This window comes from Sus scrofa, chromosome 5 (assembly GCF_054392235.1).
Source record: "Sus scrofa isolate SSC_HxYL_T2T_F1_AM1 chromosome 5, Sscrofa_HxYL_maternal_Yorkshire_Landrace_v2.0, whole genome shotgun sequence".
Classification (NCBI taxonomy): Eukaryota; Metazoa; Chordata; class Mammalia; order Artiodactyla; family Suidae; genus Sus; species Sus scrofa.
Window position 1 is genome coordinate 33,689,227 of NC_139387.1, and position 20,093 is coordinate 33,709,319.

The following is a 20,093-nucleotide window of genomic DNA, read 5'->3' on the forward strand; positions in this document are numbered from 1 at the left end:
TGTGTTCAGTTCCAGATAAAACCGTAACCATCAATTGTGCAATGAATGTGTTTAACATTTGTGATGTTTTAATTTGTTTTTGTTTTCTTTTTTTTTTCCTACTCAGCTCTTGCCCCTGTTCTTTGCCTCTCGTTTTGTTGGTGAAGATATCACAGTGATGTCTGCATTCAACCTGCTGCATTTGGTGACAAAGAGCCAGCCAGTAGCCCTGCGAGCCTGTGGGCTTCCCTCAGGTTGCTGCTTCTTGTACTGTACTTAGTGAGGGCACTGGTCTGGGGTGGGGGGTGTTTCTGCTGCAGGAAATGATACACCATAATGCTTTGCTAAATTTCGTTTTCTTTTACTTGGGCCCTAATTTGAAGACGGAAATTGGTTATAAATCACCACTCTACTTTGAATAACATTCATTTCCACAGTCCTTACAACCCCTGGAAACATTGTCCAGTTTCTTTGCTCAGTATATAATTGTCACTAATATTTCATGATATCTTCTTGTTCTTTAATGCACAGTACACATATGAAAATCAAAATGTTCATAAGAGGCTGGCAGTCTTGATAAGAAACTGCCCCAAATCACATAAAAAAGGACATTCATCTTGTTATAGGATAATGAAAATGCTTTTCATTCCACATGTGGTCCTATCTTTAGGAAAGAAAAAATGAAAATGAGCAACTTTAGTATGATAAAGTTAGTAATTGTGCTTACGAAGAAAAGATATTCTGTTTAACAATGACCAAATAAAGAGAACTAATATAGCATGTGTTAACTGGTTCCTAAACTAGAACCACCATTCTTTTAAAGATGTGATTTTAAGCATTTAAACAAGTGAGACATGAAAGTCTAAAATTTTTTTATGTGCTGATATCATGTTTAATATTTTAATCTTATTATAAAAATCACAGTGGCCAGATATTTTCTGTGAACATTGCTGTCAATATTATTTATATTTTATTTTAGTACACATATCTCTATTACTATATTGTATAGAGAATTTAATTCTAACTTGTTAAATATTCATTAAATATTAATTCTGAGTGCCAGGTATTGTGTGAAGCAGTGAGGATACGATGATAAACAAGATCAAGCCAATTTCTTTAACAAGCACAAGGTGGAGATGAGGTATGTGAGGACATATGATGATAAGAATAGATTAAAAATGCCCTTGATGTTGGGGGAATCAGAGGATGGTCCTAGCTCTTTGCTTCAAAGAAGAGATTTTGGAAAGGAGGGAGGGTCTCTGAAGCTTAAGGAGGACCTCATGGAGAATATAGTACTTGAGCTGAATCTCAAACTATGAGCAAGAGTGAGCAGATGTCCAAGCAGGGGAAGGACATTTCTACTATATGAAGTTGTGTGGGTAAAACTTGAAGGCCTAAGAGCAAGATGTGTTCAGAGAAGTGTGGGTTATTTAATATGGCTAGCTTGGGTGAGGAAGGCAAGTGGAAGAGGGGGGGAAGGAAGGTAGCCAAATCATAGAGTGCCTTCTATGATGTTTAAAAAATGTTAAATCTTGAGGAAAGGGATAAAGGGGGTGTAACATGACTTGTTTTGTATTTCTTAAGGATTATTGACTTAGTATGATGGAAGGTCAATGCTGGTTCCAGATATTTCTATGAGAGGGTTGCTTTGGCAGCTTAATTAGAAGGGAGGATAAGGCTTTTGTCTTGAAGCTGGACTTGAGCAGTAAACATGCAGTTTTTAGAATCAATTTTAGTAGTTCCTGCTGTGGCACAGTGGGTTGAAATCCAACTGCAGTGGCTCAGGTTGCTGCGGAGGTGAGGGGTCGATCCCTGGCCCAGCTCACTGGGTCAAAGGATCCGGCATTGCGCAGCTATGGTGTAGGTTACTGCTGTGGCTAGGATTCAGTCCCTGGCTGGGAAACTTCCATATACCATGGGTGTGGCCCTTAAAAAAATCGATTTTATGTCTATTTGTGGTGACTTGAGAGACCAGTGAAGCTTAATGTATGGAGTCCTCAACCACTTTTCCCAACACCTTCCTTTCCCCTACCCTACCATGCCCCTGCACTGCCACCACTGAATGTGCTGGAGGAGCTTCAGGCTGGAGGGACTCACAAAGTGCTGAGAGCTTTAACAATGATACTTATAGTAGGTTTGGAAAGAAGAGGAATGGATAAAAGAGAAATTCAGATTGTAGAACAGACAGTTCGTCGAATTGTATGTAAGCTTGAGGGAGAACATCAACCAATGTAGTTCCTTATGCCATGTGGAACTTTTCCATAACTATGTATTGCATATAACAATTGGAGTCTGAAAATTATTTAATTGATATATAACCACGTTTTCCACTGGGTGGGAGGAAACCCAAGGTATGAGAGCACTACCATCGTTCTTGTAATATGAGTTTGTCATACACCAAGGGGGCTAAGTATTTACGGAAGCTTATTAACATAGCATTCCTCGAAATATGACAGTTGTGGGATTAAGGAGTTTCATAATAAAATTGTTTAATCAAAATATAAGTGACTAAATTTTGATATCAAAATGATTCAAAGATAATTCAACAAAACTGATAGTTTTTAAGAAGGAACCATTATAGTACAATGCATATGTATATAAATTCCAAAATTTGACTGGATCTGAATTCTGGCTTTGCCACTTAACTAGCTGTGTACCTTGGCTTCCTTGTTTGTAAAATGGGACTCATAATAGTGCTCACCTGAAAGGGTTGCTGTGAGAATGAAATAGCTTATGATGTGAAAAGTACTTAGAACAAGTGGCTGGCATGTAGTAAACACTATGTACAAATGTTTGCTATAGACATCTGTATCACTGTAGATAGACATTTTTTGTACTTTTTTAGTACAATAGACTTTTAAAAACATCTAAACATGTCTCATCTTCCATTTAACTATTTTTACTTTATTTTATTTATTTATTTATTTATTTATTTTTACTTTTTTTTTTGCTATTTCTTTGGGCCGCTCCCGTGGCATATGGAGGTTCCCAGGCTAGGGGTCGAATCGGAGCTGTAGCCACCGGCCTACGCCAGAGCCTCAGCAACGTGGGATCCGAGCCGCGTCTGCGACCTACGCCACAGCTCACAGCAATGCCAGATCCTTAACCCACTGAGCAAGGGCAGGGACTGAACCCGCAACCTCATGGTTCCTAGTCGGATTGGTTAACCACTGGTCCACAATGGGAACTCCTATTTTTACTTTAATAGGAACCACAAATGCAGCTTATGCTTGAGAAATAACCATCTCAATCTGTGGTTTTGCTCTCTCTGCTTTACGTATACATTTTGTTGAACCAGAATTCAAGTCCTGTAAAACATAAACACATTCTTTTATTCTTACCATCCAGTACTGATGGACGCTCAGAGAGACTTGGTTTTTCTTACTTAGAGCTTGTAAACCCATTTTATTTTGATAAATGATTTGGCTAGAATACTATTCCATTATTCCTTAGCCATTCAAGCACCACTTACTTTTTAGAGTGTTATGCATCTCAGTCTTCCCATGTCCACATATTTTTTATAACTTCAATATTAGCAGAACCTTTGTTACCATCCATTTCTCTAACAGAATTTAACCTTAGAAATAATATGTTGAAGAAATTAAGGTCAACAATAATGTGAAGCTATTGAAATTTTGAAAAACAAAAATGAAATTGAAATGGGAATTCTAGTCTGTCTTACTTTGTCCAAGTAGAGAGGGAAGAGGCCAAAATTGGAGATATAGGAAATTAAGGTAAAGTTTGACGTATGCTTTAATTTACTGTTCCCTGGTCAAAACCCATTACAACAAAAATCTCTGTAAATCAAAAAGATTTCTGCTCCCTAGCCAGTACCCTACTAATTTTAGGTATTATTTAATAGGAAATAATTCCAGAACTGAAAAATAATTGGAACAGGCTCTTAAAGTTGATTATAACTGGATTGACCTGTATGAAGGCCATATCCCAGAAGGCTGATCTATCATTCTTCAGCTTTGGCTTCCTTTTCTTCTTATTTTTAAATAAGGCATAATTTCAATTTAGAGCTTATTAAGTGCATCTGAGTTATAGTTTGCTCATGTTTGTAATTAAAGGTAATTTTTTTTCCTCTCAGAGCTCTTCTTAATTTCCCGTAACAGTTTCTTTTATGTATTTAGAAGAGCACTGGAATAGGAGTCAGAAAAACTAACCACAGCTCTGTCATTTACTTGTTTGACCTTGAATGTATCAGTAAACCTCTTCAGATCTCAGTCGCTTTATTTAACTTGAATTCCTCATTTTAAAAATAATCTATTCACTTCTGAAATTCTGTGATTTTATTAACTGTCATTGTTTTTACTTTGGCTTTGGGTTAATCAAATTTTAAAACTCAGTACTAAAGAATGGCTGGGAATTTACAGAAAAATCTGCTCGGTTGTGATGGGAGGATAGAAATATTTTCCATGTTTTAACATTAGAATTCCTTGCTTCAGAATCAAGACCTCAGCATTATCTGAGGAGGGATTAGGAAGCACAATTTTATACATAGTTTCAATGCTTGATAAAAAATTAAGTCTAATTGTAGCTTAGTCTAGATATCATGGTAGCATTCAACCAAGTGAGAGTATTTGTCTGAATAGTACTAATTATAGTGATAAATTGTGCTTTTCTCTAACATCATACACATAACATGCAGCTGTTACTCTTACTTGACTTTTCCATGAAGTGAAGAGCCATATGGCTATCTATGCAGCTTATAAAGATATTATGTCATAGTATTCTAACGTAAAAATTAGAAGTCTTAAAGATGAATATTTTGCAAATGGTATTTGTAAGTCATAGACTATCATCTCTGTGAGTAGAGCTCTCTAAGAATCAGGGGCTTGAGGCTCCAGAGCTTAGCACAGTGCCTGGCACTTAATAAATATTTGTTAAATGAATGAATAAACATTTGGAAAGTTTACATGTAGGTGAAATGATAGCTATAACAGAGAGTACAAATTTATTTGAGACTCCTTTTGGTCTCAAATAAATCTAATGGGAAGGTTAAATTAAAGTTCATAGTTTGGTTGCCTTTTGAATACACTGTGAAACACAATTTCTCTTTTCTTGCTTTATTGTATTAATACAATATGGTAGATTTCTCAGGTATAAATCACAATGTAATTAAACAAATGAAAAAATGGTAACACAGATTCAATGTTATTTTATCGAAACTCCTTTTTACTTTTTCTCTCAAGCAGTTTGAGTTTTGATGGTAAACTATCTGAGGAAGGGAATAAGTGCATATTATACTTACTGTGAGAACTAAGAACTCGGGTTCCTTTAATCACTTTTCTCTGGAGCAAAGTAATATTGTTTGTTGTGCTTTAAGTTCTGCATTTGTAAGGAGTTCTTGCTGTGGTGCAGTGTGTTAAGAATACAAGACTGCAGCAGCTCTGGTCGCTGCAGAGGTGTGGTTCCATCCCTGGCTCCGTGTAGTGAGTTAAGGGAGCTGGTATTGCTGCAGTTGCAGCATAGATTCAGTCCCTGGCCCAGGAATTTCCATATGCCCTAGTGCAGCCATTAAAAAAAAAAGGGAGGAAATACTACAGATATGCACCAAAATAAACAACATCCATAAGAACTACTACTATTTAAGTTTGAGTTGGTGATATTTCATTAATAGCATCTGATGTCCTGTTTACCTTAAAAAAAAAAATTGAAGTGGTCCATGCGCTGCTCACCTACTGAATAGATTGGCTTTCTATATTAGTTTTATTTTTAAACCATTTTGGGTCATGAAAACATGAACCTTCTCTGTAGTTTTTTGATGAAAGCAATGGCTTTGATCCTCCAGAAAATACATATATGCACCTATACAATTTTTCATATAGTTTCAAGATATTTTGTTAGATATTCTGATACTCAGAACAGAGGACTCATTGACCACATGTTCAGACCTGCCTTCTAAAAGATAAACATGAAACCCATATGAAAACTCTAATAAGAATGTGTTATTTTAGATTTCTGTATTGATATCACAAATGGAATTTTCTTCCACGTGTTCTCCAACTTTACTATTTTTACACGTTCATCTTACCTAACTTCTTTGAAAGTTATTCAAACTTCACCAACTTCATTCTTCTTACATATTCATCTTACCTAACTTGTTTGACTATATCAAAAATGCTTTAGGGGAAGTTTCACTTTTTTAAAAAAGAAACAAACAGTTAAAATTTATAAACGGTTATAAATTTTCACTGCCCTAATTCACAAAACAATTTGCAATTAATTGATTGAATGATATCCATTTTTTCCCAGTAGATGGCACTAGATTTACATTCTTTCACAGCATGGAAGCGTATTGATATCATTAGCACATAGGTGCATGGTGAAAATTTAAACAAAAGTAAGTAAAAAATATCCAGTTCAGAACACATGGATTTACAAACCACAAATTTTTCTGCTTATATTATGTTCAAACAATATTTGTAGAGTGCCAAACCTTTTTCCATTTTCGATAGGATTCCAGCTCCCTTAGGCTTGGACAACTCATCGAAGTTGTCTTTCATGTGTAGACTTTCTATAAACTAAAACATGTTTTCATAAATTAACTTATCTTGTATCCAAATAGCTGATTTAACAGTAATTTATAGTTTTATATGTAGCTAAATTTTCTTCAGCAGACCACCCAAGAGTTAAAGAAAATGTCGCATTTTGTTTTGCTATGATTTGAATTTTTATAGAATCTTGAAAATGTTATTAGTTTAAAATGTTGATTGTTAAGCATGAGTCCTTTTTTGCATGAATGAAAATATTTTTAGAAGCTAAGAAAAATTATGTTTAAAATGTTGATTAATGAGTACTCTGATACAGCTATATTCTTTTCTAAAACAAAATGTGTTAGTAGCTCTGTGATATAATAAAGTTTTAGTTAATGTTGAAAAGTTGCTGTACAGCATCTAATTATTAAATGAGTTTTAAAAATCATTTGTGTGCAAGACTAAACTGCTCTGGAACAGTATATCTGTATGAATAAGGTGTTGGGCATATGGTTTGTTAAATGTGGATTTTGTTAATTTTTTGTTAAAAATGGAAGAAACTTCATATTATATATTAATAATAAAATACATAGTAAAATCTAGTAGCAGCAGATAAAAAGGGCATGAACAAAAAATAAATTTTAACTTTGTTTGAAATTTATTAGAGAATTTCTTATTTCTTCAAGGACTAAGAAATATAAGACATTATCAGTTTTTAAAACTAGTGATAATTCAACAGAATTAATTTGTCTAGACAGTATGGGCTTTCTGGGAATCATGTAGCTAGAGTTATTAGATATTTACTTATCTGAACATGTTTGCAATAATTTACCTAACAGATCATTTGGTCTCAACAAACATGTGTTTAATGAAGGAATGAGCTGTGAATGACGGTTTACAAATAGTCACTAAGACTGAATCTATTTACTTGATAAATTTTCATTGTCATTCTATTTTCTAGTTTATAGCTTCATTCTAAACATTTTATTTATAGATTGAATTTCTCATAATTGCTTTTACTGGATACATTTTAATTTAAAAATGCTTTAAATGTATTTCATTGAGATGCAGTGGCAAATTATCTCTATTTTTCATGCCTTTGCATTTGAAATCAACCATTTATTTGAAAATTTAAAACCCCCGTTTTATTTTAATTCCCTAGTTTTTTTCCCCTCTTGCTTTACGTTTAGTATATTGGCACTTGTATTAGTCACTTAAAAATGCATGTTACAAGAAATGTGCCATGAAATGACACGGATATCAGTTATTTAGGTGATTTTTAAGAGATACACATTTATAGAATTTAAATTTACTCAATTACTACTATGGTAAGCATTTCCTCCAACACTAGATATGTTTATTGTATTCAATCATGTAATCGTAAATGAAAAAGGCACTGCTAATCTAACTCACTAGATTATTTAAATTTTAAGCAAGCAAAGAAAACCCCAAATTCTCTAACTCTAGTTTTTAAGATTTTGTTTTGTTGCAAAAATGCATGTTGGCTCACAGAACGGTGCAGCTGTTCATCGTATATTCTACTTTGATTAATAGTTTAATATTTCTTGTGCAAATTTTAGATAACATCACAGAAAATTGCTGTCCTCTTATTGGTATTGATGAAGAAAGAGATTGGACACAAATTAGTAAATACACAGTCTGTATTTACTAGTTTGTTTTTACCACCAACTTGCTTTCTGACCCCAGAATCTGTTTTGTACCTTTTATTCCTATCCTCATCTATAAACTTAGAATGAAATATATTCTTGTCAAATTGTTCACAGTTAGATACTACTTTCAAGTGTTAGCATGATCTGACATTTCCCAGAAATTTATTCTGTGCAACTTTAATCCCTGGCCATGAGGACAAATAAACTAGAAAAATAAAAAAAGACAGTGTGGGATATCACATAAGTTTGGTAAAGTTGATAGGTTTGGTTATCAAAATCTATTTCTATTGCAGGGAAACCTTTAGTTCCTGCAAAGTAAGCTCCAGAAAAGTAGAGATATTTTTGTCTGTTTAGTTCACTACGCCATCTTAGCAACTAGAATTGTGTCTATCACCTTTGAATAGGTATTCAATAAATATTTACTGAATGAATGGTGATGAATGAGTAGCATCAGGTTATGTTTCAGAATAATGACACACAGTAAGTCATATGATATCCATTTTTAAGGAATGTACATTCTGAGAAATGTCCACGTTTGGTTATCTATAGAATGGAGTACATACTTTGTGTTTTTTATGATTCTGTAAAAGCAGTTCTTCCTTTGCTTTACTGCTGAAGGAAAGAATAGAAGTGAGAAGCATTGTGCTTTTCTCCACCCAGAATGGCTGACTAGCTTCTTGGATTAGGATTTAAAGCAGTGACAGTTCTTCTGGAGGCTATTGAAGGAATGAGTAGATGTAATTCTAATTAGCAGGAGGTAGTAGGAGGGGAGGATGGTGGCCTGGGGCTGGGAACAGACTGTGGGCACATGGGTTAGTGAAAGATGCGCATGTCAAAGTGCAACAAAGGATGGGTTCAAGAGGGAGATGTAATGAATGAATAAATAAGGAAAGCTGCAAACTCCATGAGCTGGCTCTCATTAACCAGGTGTGTGATCATGTCAAGTAACTTCTTTGGGCCTTGGTTTCCTCATGAGGGCTCTGGACTAGAAGTTTATCATTTCCCAAATTTTGTAGGGTATTTCTACTAATACCCTACAAAATGGATCCCATCATCAAATTGAGAAACTGCATACTACCATATTCTATAAATCCTAAAATGCACTGTTTTTACATTTTATCATCTTGGTAATCAGGATGCAGCTTAAAAATCATTGCAATAAGAAAGTATTGTGTCATGATTTGAGTGACAGGTCTTTTTTACTTTTCTAGTGGAGCATAAAATAATGGTGCTTCAAAATACCACATTTTTAGTAATGCACATCAGCATAAGAAGATCTGTGAGAAGTCTCCGTTAAGAAATCCATGTAACCTCGATTTTCCTGATCTGGTTTGACTAGGGAAACTTCTCTGCCTCACCCCCCCAAGAGGAAAAACCTGTAAGCATTTTTTCACAGCCAGAGTTTTATAGGATATGTTTTGGGGCATGCTGGATTAGGAAATCACCTAATCTTAAATCCAGAGAATTAGTGGACTATTAGAATAAAAGATTTGAAAGTGGAACTCTAGAGATGTAATAACAGATTCAGAGTAGTATTAAAGGAAGAATATTCAATCCATCATTTATTTTTTAAAATTTCACTGGTTTATTAAGCAACTTTTGTTGAAGTTTCTTAAATCATAAATTAACAACTTTAATTTTATACAGCAAATATTTTAAAGTTTTATTGAATTGTTGATTTACAGTGTTGTGATTATTGTTGCAGTTTTTAAACTAAGTTCTAAGAAACATAGCATAGGCATCATTTAGAAATCTTTTAGGAAGAAATTTTAAATAGCAGTAATTAAAATGGAGAGTTGAATAAATATTTAAATACAGCATATACTTATTTAGTGCTTCCTCTTGCCTGGGCACACTGCTGGGTGGTGAGGATGCAGAGATGACCAAAATCAATATGTGTACTGTCCCTCAAGGAGATAGGGAAAAATTCAGAAGTCTAGTAACGCCTGTTCTTTAGTTATCTGGATGATAAATAAAACTAATTTATTTTTTTCTCCAGAAGCTCTTAGATTTTTCTATAAGGCACGGATTTAGATTTGCTGTCCATTGAGTGGCAATTGCAGATTTATTTTCTGCCCACTGAGCTTCAAAAATTTAAATTTTAAATTTGATTTGGGCGATAGCATAATTTTAGAAATTTACAAAGCTGAGCTCTTAGACATTATAAATTTTATTTTCTTTCTAACACAGTATACTTAATGTTACGTGGAAATAAAACTCTGCATGGTAATCTAAGAAAGGGCTCCTTCCCTTCCTTTTTGTGGGTGGTTATGTCTCATCTTCCCCCTTTTCAGTCTGTGCTCCTAAGACAGTGAGGGAGGATGGGAGAGAGAACTATTTTTTGCAAGTCTTTTTGATTGCATGTGAAATGTAGAATGGAAATGAGCCTGTCTGTTTTTAATTTTTTTTTTTCTATACGGGCTATGATGTTCTAGTGAAGACCCATACTGGAAAAAATATTAAAAACAGGGAACTCCAACTTTTCAGACATTTCACATGCAATCAGATAGAATTGAAGTTAAGTAACTTTCTCCTTCACTATTGTCACTTGATGATGGCAGTGCCTTTAAAAATTCTCTTTTTACTTATATGCTTTGCAAGTAAGAAAATGCTTTTTGGATCACGACATGTTTTAAATATTTCCCTATTAATACAAAAATCATTGCTCTCAGTATTTGCATTACATTTTGAAGAATTGATAATGTACTCTTTAGTTCTTTTTTGATACACTTAGAGAATGCTGATAAAATGACTACCACACATGAATTCAAAAACTAAAAACTTGTTAACCCACAAGTAAAAGGTAGAAATGTCAAATGTGGTTTCTGTATTACAGAGTCATTCAGGTGAATGTATCATCAGGATGAATGTAGTGGTAAAGCTCTCCATTGTCTCTTCTCAAGAGAACCACACAGCCTTGCAGGGTACTTAGGATTAAAGCCAGAATTTAGATTCATAGTAATGGAACTTAGATTCATCTTATTACTTTAGATGTGGGAAATACATTTAACTCCCATTGACTTACAGTGAGAAAATGTTGGCGTATTTTCTCCCTTCATTTAAAAACTACCTTATTTCTCAACTGCTCAATTTTTCTTCTTCCAAATCAGAATCAGTGTTGTATCCTGGCTGTTTTTGCTTTGTTAAATTAGCTAATCTCACTGACATGAAAGACTGTTTGGTTACCTCCTTGACATTGTACACATTTGATCACACTACATCTATTAGCTTGTCTAGATGGAGTTCTCTTTCCTGTTTTAATCTTCTCTGGCTCTCTGACCCTGTAGATGCTGCTTCTGCAAATTACGTGAGGTTTCCATATCCTAATTATAACTGGACCTGGTCAGTGTAGGTGGGCAAAGTTTAAGAGTGTTAAGGTCATCTTTGCTAACTCTCTTTACGTAAAACTTTGCATATATTTTTACCATAAAACTGTACATTGTATTGCTTGTTTTTCTTACCTTTTCTGCTCCCCTAAAGCAGGAACCTTGACTTATTCATTTTTAATTTTCCAGTCCTCATCCCAATATTAATTCCCTGTTGATGTTTAATAAATAATTGTAGAAAGTATGAATAATATTAGGCCCAATCTTGGAAAATAAAACAGAGACAAGTGAAGACACTTGAGAATAATTGCAAAATATTATACTAGCTCATGTAATTAGTACCCTGCAGAATAATTACACTGGTGCTAAGGCTATTCAGATGAAAGATCAGCATAGGGGTGAGTTTATCAGGATATGTAGACTTGGGAGGAAAACTTCCTTGAAAACATTTTCTCAGTTTATCTATTCAAATCTTCATTATGGAAACCAGAAGACCAATTTTATCATTCAGCTATGCACCATCAAAACATACGGGCTTGTTTAATTTAAGACGTTTAAAATGGTGTGTTGCCTGAGCAGACTTGTAATGTCCATTGATGTTAATTAGAACTCTGTGCATACGTCAGTAGAGTATAACTGAAACTGATCCCTAAAACTGTCTTATGTGAAGTAACAGAAAAACAGCAAGAAAGCATGGAATGTGATTATTACTACTGACAAATAAAGATATAATTTTCTCTTACATATGCAAAAGAAAGCTACCTTAGAAAGAAACAGTGGTCTTGTTTCTGATTTCTAAGAGGTAGGGTCATTTTCTTTTTTTTTTTTTTTCTTAGTGTCATATGTAGGACTTGGAGGGCAGATGAAATCAAACTGAACCTAAGCATAAAAATTAAGAATGTTTTTAAAAAATGGAAACTAAGTTAAGGTACTGACTTTATACTCTCTTTAGTTATGGATGTTCCCTGCCACCACCTATAAGATTACTCTGAAGGAGGGAGTTATTGAACTATTTCCAAAGGGTAAAAACATGGTTTGGCCAAAGGATTTTTCTCTCTCGGCCTTTCAAAAAAATTCATCACCAGGAGTCCCCACGGTGGTACAGTGGATTAAGAGTTTGACCACAGTGGTTGCTGAGGAGATGCAGGTTCAATCCCTGGCCCAGAGCAGTGGGTTAAAGGATGTGTTGCCATAGGTGCCGTGTAGGTTGCAGCTGCAGCTCAGATTCAGTTCCTGGCCAGAAAACTTCCATATGTTGTGGGTGCAGCCATAAAATTAAAAAAAAAAAAAAAAAAAAGAAAATCCTCACCAAAGAATGTCTATTAAGTATCCTCTAACATATGACTCCAGGTTGGGAATGATGACCTATAGTCTGAAAGGGGTGACATTAGACATACAGAGCAAATTAGCAGAGAGTGCACTCTGATTAAGTATTGAAGGTTCAGCCAGATAAAAACTCTCTGAGAACTATTTTGAGTATATAGCACTTGGCCAAAAGGATTTCCCTTGGATGAAGGAAAGGTAATGTCAGACCATGTCTATACTAAGATAGATAGTTGTAAATTTTCAGATATAGAAGCATATTCTTTTTTTGTCATTTACCTATTCCATTCATATTCAGGTTTTAGTTATTGTGTTGCAGTTACTTCACTCTTTCTCTACCACTGGAGAATGAAATTTTGAGTGTATTTGTCTCTTGCACTGGCAATTTCCACTGACTGTTCAGAAAGCTCTTCCTTCTGATATCTGCACAGCCAACTTCCTCTCCTCCTTCAGGAGGTGTGCTCCAAGGTCACCTCTGGGAACCCTGCTGACTATTTAAGATTCCAGCCCTACTTCTAGCACTCCCAGTCCTCTTTGCCCTGCTCAGTTTTGCTTTCTTTCCATCCTGTATACTTATCACCATCTCAGAGGCTATATAATTTCCTTACTTTCATTGCGTTTTATCTGTCTTTCCCTACCCCTGCTGGAATGGGAGCTCCATGAAAGCAGGATCTTTATTTTGTTCACAGATATATGTCTTAAGTACTTAGAATAATGCCAGCATATAGTAGGCGCTCAGTAAGTAATTATTAATGACTAAGTATTTTACTTAGCACAGTGCCTGGCACTCTGTAACAACATTTCAATGACTTAAAAGAATAGTACGAAACATATCAGATCAGTGGTCCTCAAAGTAAACCCTGCAGCACTGGTTTCATGGAACCTAGAGGACTGAAGCCACACGGTCATGAAGTCTTAGATTGTATGTTAATCTCAGGACTGTTTTTCCTGTATAGGTCTATGTTGAGAGGAAAAAAATCAGAAAAATTGGGTATGCTTCTACAAGCATGGAGCTTTTCTTCCCTGTGCTTTGCATTTTTTTCTTAAAGCCTTTATTAAATTACTAGAATGCAAAACAAACAAAACACAAGAAAAATGGTTCATGGTATGATTTTATATTCTACTGTAAAAATGGACTAGATTCGGCTTTTATAAATGCCACTTATTTAGAAATTCCTAACACTACTACATCTGGGATGAAAGTTCGTTTAACTTCCCCATGTGACAGACCAGTAACCAACTGAAAATTATAATTTATAGTGAAAATTAAAGTATACCATTTTAAAATATAGTAGCAAGATATTTCAATGTGAACTTTACTGTTTTAACCTAGTAAACTCGAAGCAAGACAAGATAGTCTTATCATCTCTTATTCATTTATTGTCTTGGGAAGATATTTAATGGCTTCATTTTTTCTGACCCTAGAACCAAAATTAAAGTTATGGGATCTTTAGATTTTGTTTTGTTTTGATTTTTTTTTCACATTGAAATGTAAGATTTATGACTTAAAAGTGTCTAAGATTTAAGTAACAGATTTGATTTACTTCTTAACAGGAATTTAAAAAGCCTTTCAACGTTTTATAGACTTTGTGAGAATCCAGTTTGAACCTTGTCACTGACCCTATGCTGAAGGAATGAACACAGGGAAAACAGACATTGGCCAATAGACAAATGTATTAACTTTTTTGGATGTACTGTAGTGATTACTACTTTTCTCTTTATTAAGTTGTTAGTGGTAGTTTTCAAGCTGAACGTTATTGCTTAATTTAAGAAGAAAAAGAAATTTGTAGCATAATTTTCCTCACAGAAAACATAATGACCATGGGCTTTGCAGTCAGACAGCCCATGGTTTGAGTCAGCCCACTATTTGCTGTTTGACCCCAGTAAGTTTTATGTTATACCCTCTCCGAGCCTCAGTTTCTGTGTCTGTAAAATGGACATGATAGCTACCTCCTAGGATTATTGAGAAGATTAAGTGTAGCTATGTGAAAGTGCCTAGAACTATGCCTGACATATAGTCGGCACTCAAATTTTGGTTTTCTTTAAATTCTTGTTTTAATCAGTTTTAAAGATAACGTGTGAGGAAAATACTGTTCTAAGGGAATTATTAGAAAAATGATTACAAATGAAATATTGCAGCACACTGAAATACCTGATCTAGTTACCTTTTAAAATACAGTTTTGAGTTCACTGTAATCAAAATGATAATATAATACTGCATTTATTTAAATAGTGTTCGCTAAATGCTAATTGCTATGGTCCTTACGGCAGACTTCTGAAGGTGGTGGTACTTAGAGAGACCCATCTGTCTACGGTCACATGACTAGGAAGCAGGCAGAGGAAGAAAATGAAATCTAATTCAAGACAATACTGGCTTTGGGCAACAATATGAAACAAACTATGATATAAAAAGAGACTTTGGCATATTTTAGTAAATAAATACCCTTGGATTGGGGATTTGATCTATGTCAAAGTTACTCTGTAGGGAATGGTATTTTGATTAGATACCAAAGTGGCAGTATTACCCCCTCAAATATGCTTTGTGTTGCGTGTGGATATACACACACACACTTGTGGCTTCAGAATTCTCTATTAAGCATTTAAATAAAGGGAAAAATCTTTCCGACATACTTCTAAGTCAATTTAGAGGTCATTGAACAGATGTCATATAATACTAATGTTAAATTACCTTGTGTAATAAGAAAATTACAGCCCCTAAGTGAAGATAGAAAAGGGAAGCCATCCAATGAATTATTCTAGAACTTCAAAATGAGATGATTTCTTTGAAATTAACAGCGGCACCATATGACTTTAGGAAAGTGAGTCTGATAGGGAGAAGGGAAATCAGAGACAAGAGGGAAGCCTCTTTATGTTTATATGTGCCAATTTTTGGTTGGCACATATAATGCTAGGGGAGTTAAAGTAATAGTATAGCTTTCAATTGTCCAGGAAATGTGTTCTTACTAAACTATATGGCAAGAAATTCATTAGAATCTGACTAACATCTCATTGCATTGTTTAATATTAAATCACAATAGTTGTTTCTAGTCCACATACACTTCCTTTTGCTATTAAGTATACTTTAAAAGCCTAATTATTTTGAGAACATAGTATGGCCAAAGAATAAAAATGTACAAAGTTTGACAACTTTAAATAAACACTAGCATTTCTTAAAGAACAAACCTCACTTACAGTTAGGAAACAATATTTATATTTAAGGTTGAAAAGCCAGGATGTAGGAAAATTTTGCTAATTTGGAAGATGACCTTTAAGTGCACCAAAACCAAATAATTTGTAGGCTATGACATAGGGCACATTCCTACAAAATTTGTGTGAATACTGCTTTAGTGGTTCTTGAAAGACAAACAAAGAAAGCTGGAATGAAATCTTTATCCCCCTCCCAAATAAGTCGGAGACCAACAAAAGAGTACAGCAGCACTCTTTCAAAGCTTGCCATTAAAATGAGGTCTCTGTAGCACAGCTAATGAGATGGTTCATAGTGGAAAACAATCTGTTTTTAAGAATGTTTAGATCAAAAGTAATTTCTAATCTATGAAATAAAGTCTTTTCAATACCCTTCATTCACCAGTAAAGCTTTTATGTTTGTATTATTTACTTCAATCAAATGTTTTCAATTTTACCTTTTCTCCTTGTACAAATACTTGACATGGTTCGTCAATACTGACCAACAGTTTTATTCTTTTTCTTCAGAAAAAAAAGAGGTTTTTGAGAGGGAGAATGAAAAAGAGAGAAACATCTTTACCTAAATGATTTGCAAGCATCTGTGCTTTAAGCTACTTTTTATGAACACTCCTTAGTAAATGACTCAAGGTAAAAAAGCAGAAAAGCATCCAATGTTAGGAAATTGCAATCCAATACCATGTAATTTAAACCTGCAGTTGCTTCTCTTGTACTAAATGACATACAGATGGGTAGCTTAGTTCTCTCAATTTTGGGAACACAATTGGTCTTTTTGTATGAATGAACATATATTAACAAAAATATTTTGGGCAGAATTGTTTAATTGTACAGATTTTAACTCTCTATGCCATTGGAGAGAATAATTTTAACCAAGGTATTTTATTCTATTGGATTTGTGATTAATGATTTTTTTGGAAAAATCAACAAAGATACAACCCTTTTAACATGTAAAGAAATAAAAAGATACATTTTACGATGTCTATAGTGAATTGAGCAGAGACTCGCCTATCATAGCCAGTTCTGCATTCAGGCTATGGAGAAATTTGTTCTGACAGGACAGATATTTCTCAGGGAAACATTTCTATCTACTCCTTAAAAAAGTTTTAAAGTGTAAGTAGTAGGTATTTGGATAAACCTTAGTGTAATATGGGGTCCAGTGAGATGAGAAACCAACCTGCCATTAGTGGTATGCCAAATGTTTCTGCAGATCTTTCCAGGCCGGAGCAGGGCCAATGTGCTTTGTGGAAGGTCAGGAGAGGCGCTGTTTGACAACCCATAGGCTTTCTCAAAGGTGTGCTTTTCTGTTTGGCTCTGGTTTGCTCTTTTCCTGCCTCCATATATTCTCATAGAGAATCAACCCCTCTATCCTGGTGGCACCGATTCTGGAAGCTGATCCTTCTTCAACCCCACAGTCAGGATCACAAGTTAGTTAAGTTTCTCCTATTTTAATTTTGGTGATTCCATAAACTATAACATTAGGAGACTTAAAAGAAATAGAAAGCATGTCTATTTCTAAATCATACTTCTTTTATGTTTCAGAAGAAATTGAGTTTAATATTCAGGAGACTAAACAAGCTTTCTTTTAGTAATCTCAAAACATGGTAAGATATTTTTGCATGTCAGGCGATCAGTAAGCTTCTTTTGCACTGTGATAGAAAAGCAAAGAATGGCAATTTTACTGCAGTGAGTAAGGGCTGCCATGTTTGGAATTACAGGTCATCCCTCAGTGTCCAAGGGGGATTGATTCCCCTACAGATACCAAAATCCAAGGATGCTCAGGTCCCTTGTATAAACTGTTGTAGTATTTGCATGTAACCTATGCACATCCTCCTGTATATGTTAAATCATCTCTAGATTTCTTACAATACCAAATATAATGTAAATGCTCTTCAGATAGTTGTAAATACAATATAAATGCTATGTAAATAGTTACCTTAGCATGGCAAATTCAAGTTCTGCTTTTTGGAACTTTCTGGAATTTTTTTCTGGGGGGGATATTTTCTGTTGTGTTTGGTTGGATCTGCAGAAGCAGAACCTGCGGGTATAGAGAGTCCAGTGTATTTCTCCATGTCATTTGCCTAGTTAAAACAAAATACTATATACAAGCAGGCACTGTCAACATTTTACCTCAGTCTGTATGAGTTGAAATAAAAGCTAATGTTGTTATTAGAATCACATTAAAATTATTTTACCATTCAAATACATTTAATCAGTGAAGAGTCTCCATAGGTATATCTTTGCAAAAAAAAGTAGGTCTCCAAATAAAATCACCGTCAAGTTTTCTTTTCTCTTTGTCTTTCCCATTCCCTATTTTTCTCACTCTTTCTTTGGAACTTCTTTTTTTTTTTTGTCTTTTGTCCTTTTTTTAGGGCAGCACCTGTGGCTCATGGAGGTTCCCAGGCTAGGGGTCGAATCGGAGCTGTAGCTGCCGGCCTATGCCAGAACCACAGCAACAGGGAGATCTGAGCCGCGCCTGCGACCTATACCACAGCTCACGGCAACACCGGATCCTTAACCCACTGAGCAAGGCTAGGGATCGAACCCACAACCTCATGGTTCATAGATGGATTTGTTTCCACTGCACCACAATGGGAACTCCTTCTTTGGAACTTCTTGAATCTGCATTAGTGTAAATGCCTCTGGCATCTATTAAAAGTTTCTTGCTGCCTGTTCAACATGGTAAGATAGTCTTTCAAAAGATACTTGTTTTTTAGGACTCTGTAGAACCAGTGAAGCCTCTGACAAAATCACTGAGAATAGCAGTTCCTAGTTGTAGAAAAAAAATTACATGTTTAGGATTCAATAAGTATTAAAAAAAAATAAAAAGGATGATATTTAAAATCACTCAGGATGGAAATTGAATGAGGAAGGCTATTCTACTAAGTTGCAAAATTACTGAATGGAGAGTTGTTTAATGTAATATGCCCATCATCTTATATATACAAGAGAAATAAAGTTATGCTTTTTGAATTCATTTGAAAAAGAGGAAACTCAAAGTACTGGGAGACATAAAGGATGTACTCCCATCTTGTAAATATTCATTGAGTTTTTACGGTTCCATGCTGGCAGCTTTGACTCTAGCATGTTATCAGTACGCCAGTGGAACCACCTGAACCCTGAGTAAGGTTGTTTTTAAATGAAGAGAAATAATCAACTGCAGTTAAGGTAAGTTTGTCTAGTGTGTTAGGGACTGGTCTGGTCATTGACGAGTGACTGCAGAAGCCGTGCTGTGGCGGCCAGCCAAAGCAATTATTTAGGATTCAAGCTAAAAAGCTGCCTTCTCCCATATCCTCTCTCTTTCCAGGGTCATGTAGGGATAAAAAGAACTGTAAGGTGGTCTTTTCCCAGCAGGAACTGAGGAAGCGGCTCACACCCCTGCAGTACCATGTCACTCAGGAGAAAGGGACCGAAAGGTAAGGCGAGCTTCACAAAAAAGTCGTGGAGCAAGAGCTAGTTTTCTTCATCCTCCGTCTGCCCCCACCCCCCAACCGCTGAATCCGCTTCCTTGCCATTTAATTTGAAGGATTCTACACTTATTTGCTAAAGTCTGCAAATTGGTATCTTTGAAAAGGTTGAAAATGGTATTGTTTAGGTTAAGACTAAATTTTATTTATTCTTTTCCTCATTTAATGAACACTCTATCTTTTGTAAAGTCACAAGGCTTTTGTTAAGGGCCTGTTTTTAGTTTACTACAAAATGTGTGGAAGTAATAGCGATTTAGGTACATTTTTTGGGAAGACATCACAGTAAGCAAAACCATGAGGGACATGGCACTTTGCCAGGATGCTGAAAATTTGAAGGTGGCCATTGTAAGTATAGACGTTTTGGCTGCAAAAAGAAGGTAGCATAATTTAGTTCCTTTCTACCCCACTCCAATTTCTTTTTGAAGCACATGTGGAGAAAGTATTTATTGGCTCATTTGTGGTTGGAATGTCAAAAATTTTCAATAACTGCCCTCACATGGCTTTGGTCCTTGGAAGTTCGCCCTAAGTCCTGAAAAAAGAGTTTGTTCACTTCCAAGACTGTTTTTAGTGAATAAAGTCTCTCTCAGCTGATTCCAGCTCAAAGGTAACTTGCCAAGGTCCAGCCATTTTGTTGTCTAATTTATACCA

At 35.1% G+C, this 20,093-nt stretch overlaps 1 protein-coding gene and 1 long non-coding RNA gene across 8 annotated transcripts in view; one reads left to right on the forward strand and one right to left on the reverse strand.

The window, feature by feature from the left end:
- The window catches only part of LOC146403307 (uncharacterized), an 897,172-nt gene that overhangs the window by 338,801 nt on the left and 538,278 nt on the right, over positions 1-20,093 (reverse strand). The gene's annotated exons all lie outside the window — the stretch shown is intronic.
- The window catches only part of MSRB3 (methionine sulfoxide reductase B3), a 167,190-nt gene that overhangs the window by 35,815 nt on the left and 111,282 nt on the right, over positions 1-20,093 (forward strand). For 6 of the 7 annotated variants that reach the window (XR_014803527.1, XM_021091957.2, XM_084956303.1 and 3 more), the window contains exons 2-3: positions 107-233; positions 19,286-19,394. Coding sequence is in view for 6 of the 7 variants with exons in the window: in XM_021091957.2 (XP_020947616.1) it covers positions 158-233; positions 19,286-19,394 (185 nt within the window). In the remaining variant the exon portion in view is untranslated. The remainder of the gene's footprint in view (positions 1-106; positions 234-19,285; positions 19,395-20,093) is intronic. The other variant, XM_021091955.2, reaches the window with a different exon arrangement.